At 49.2% G+C, this 2,821-nt stretch overlaps 1 protein-coding gene across 1 annotated transcript; it reads left to right on the top strand.

Moving 5' to 3' along the window:
- Nucleotides 1-1,129: 1,129 nt before the first annotated feature.
- On the top strand, nt 1,130-2,639 carry EMH_0055470 (Krueppel-like protein, related; the record flags this gene model as incomplete). The annotated part of the gene is made up of 5 exons (XM_013497238.1): nt 1,130-1,321; nt 1,468-1,595; nt 1,747-1,814; nt 1,990-2,112; nt 2,332-2,639. The coding sequence occupies 5 exons, from the start codon at nt 1,130-1,132 to the stop codon at nt 2,637-2,639; spliced, it is 819 nt and encodes a 272-aa protein (XP_013352692.1).
- Between the last annotated feature and the right edge of the window lie 182 nt (nt 2,640-2,821).

Genomic DNA, 2,821 nt, shown 5'->3' with positions numbered 1-2,821 from the left:
TCGAACCTACTGCTTCTTTGGAGAAAGGTAATTTCCTGCGTGTTTGTTTCATGCTGGCTGCAAACTATTATGCACAATTCGGAGCACTGCACTGTGGGGCGTATCACGGTGGCAGAACTACACGAGATCAAAAATACTTCGCCACCGTACACTATCAGATGCTGATGAAGTGTATGCTGCTACCCTGCTCTATGGCTAAGGCTAGGAAACGCCTATGGCTCGTTTAATTGCTGGTCATCATGATTTTCAGGTGTTTCGTGCTCAAAGCATAGAAGCCTCGCTCGTGCCATGAGGCGTTCTACTGTCCTGCTTACGGCGTAATGGTGTAGAGTGTTTGCTTCGTCGCCATGAAGCTGAAGCCATTGCACTACTGAATGCATGTATGTATAGTGTGTCTGTCTTCTTGCCTATATATCATGCTGAATTAACAACTATGAGTTCACCATGCTCATGTTCGCCTTCGTTCGACGGGTCACGCCGGACCGGCAGCATCTCCGACTTTGCCCAATTATTTCTATCGTTCTCCCCTGCACTTGCATTGCAAAGGGAAATAATAGCGGTGTATAAATTAAGGTCTAGTCTGAGCAGAGAAGTATTTATTGCAGTGATTAACCCTGCCCTCTTCGTGCTGGTTGCGTACCGGCGACTTCGGGACCAGGAATTCTCTCGCCAAGGTCCACAACATTTGATTTTCTACAGTTGAAAGTGAAGCAGCATTTAAATGTGGGGCATTATTCACGTTTCTCTGCCTTACTTGCCATCCGTTGCCGTGTTATTTCTCCTGGTGACCTCGTGACGGTTGTGGTGACCCCCCAGTCAGCTCCCCATCCTAAATGGCGTTTTGCTCCAGCATATTGTCCGGATAAGAGTTCCAAAATTATCTTAAAGTCTTAATTGTCTAATATTAGCTTCTTGAAAGAATCTGCAATGATGGTTCATCCTGTTTTTACGGATCAAAGTGTGTTGGCATTCACACAACAATGGGCTGCTCCCGTCTGCTGAGTGGCTGGACCATTGGCTGGGGCGAATCATGTAGCTGTAGCTGCTACTATTTTTGGAGGCGTATCGTGTTGAACTTTAAAATTCTTTTACTTATCGTAGCAGTTCATAATATCACCAATGCGCTGGAATGGCTGCCCACGAGGCTGGATTCAGCCGCATTTCAGACCAGCACATTGCAGCGGTGATTCGTGATTCTGACGAGTGGGCCTTCGTTGAATACATGATCCAGATTAATACAAGGACTTCTCGTGTCAAGCTTCTCCAGGCCTGGCACATATCACCGCTCTCCGTTGTGAACCAGTTTGAGAAACGCACAGCTGTAAGACTGCTAGCAGCATACAAATTAATGTAAAAGGCCACCAGACAGGCAAATAGACCCAGACATCTAAGAAGACAGACTCCAGGATGGTTTCGGCTACGAAACTGCCAAAAACCCTACTGCCACTGCTCTTTCTCTCTACTCAGCGGCGTTTGGTGGTCTATTCTTTCGTCGACGCTTCTCTGCTTGATGAAGACAACTCCATACAAGATGTTGCAAGACGCGGCTTCAAAATTGGACCTCGGGGGATGAAGTTCGTGCTGGGGAATTTCAGGTGTGCTAGCGGAGGTGGAACGTTCAATAAAACGAATGATGCACCTGCAAAATAGAAAGGGTAGAAATATTCACCTAGCTCATCCTGTATGGGCGTATGAGTGTTGAAGAGTATGGGGGACGCTAGGCACTTGCGCTTGTTTTTGTTGAAGCTTGCAGGGAATCCCGCTTTTACGCGGCGGACCAAAAGAAGCACCGGATCCCTTTACGCTTCCTTCATGTGGGCTGCTCATGCACAGGCACTACAATGCGTTTACATGCGCCTGGTGACGCGCGTCTAAATGTTTCTACATGCCGTCACTCGGCCCGGTGTAGCAGTCATCTACGCAATGTAACGGAATGTTGTCAAGTGTAGCTAAAAGATTCGCAGTTTCATGCCTCATCCATGTGTGCAGCGGAGATACCGTCCAGCGCCGAAGAACGGCAGAAACACGATTTGTCAGAGTTCGTGGAAGCGGCGAAGACACAGCTTCTCAGTGGAGAACGACGCGTCTACGAGTACTTTCTCTGTAAAGTTGGTGAGAGCCTGCCAACACGAAGGTTGCCACTGGAACACTCTCCGTAATAACAGCTATTAACCTGTGTCAGGCCCTCCCCTTTGGCGATCGCATCATTGGGCATTTTCAGGTCCAAAGGGGCTTCGTCACCACCTAGAAAGGGGCTGGTATGTGCAACTTATGCATGAACCTCCAGAGTCCATGCGTATTTGCAGCCGCTCTTTGGCGTTCCTTGTTCAGGAGTGGGTCATTCGGTCGTCATGTCTGACGAAAGAGAAGCATCAGGCGAGCGCACCACGCTTCCACCAGAATACGATAGCGCATATCTGCAGAACGGTGGTGCAGCGCCGACAGAGACGCTCACCGTGTTCTTCGACGATCCTGAACAATCCAAAGGATCGTCCTGTATCAGAAGGGCAGAAGCTGTCCGACAGGCAAACAGAGGACTTTCTATGGCTACGGCTGGCGTCCTGCCTCGACACACTTTCCGTCAGGAATACGTTGTTTACGACTCATCACAGGTGAGATCAGTGCAGGGCACTGAATAGTAGCTACAACAGAAATTCCATATCTGGTTCAGGTGATGGAATGCCAACAACTGGGTGCCCTAGCTCTCACTGCCGGGTAGCCACGTTCTTGCACCCGGTTCAGGCGGTCAGTTGGCATCGTTCAGACGCCCGAGCATCTCATACACCTTGTGGGTACTGCATCGCGCATATTTCAGGTGGTA

This window comes from Eimeria mitis, genomic scaffold (assembly GCF_000499745.2).
Source record: "Eimeria mitis Houghton genomic scaffold, Emh_scaff2553, whole genome shotgun sequence".
NCBI lineage: Eukaryota > Apicomplexa > Conoidasida > Eucoccidiorida > Eimeriidae > Eimeria > Eimeria mitis.
Note: the sequence above shows the minus strand (reverse complement) of the source record. Positions and strands in the feature narration are given on the sequence as shown.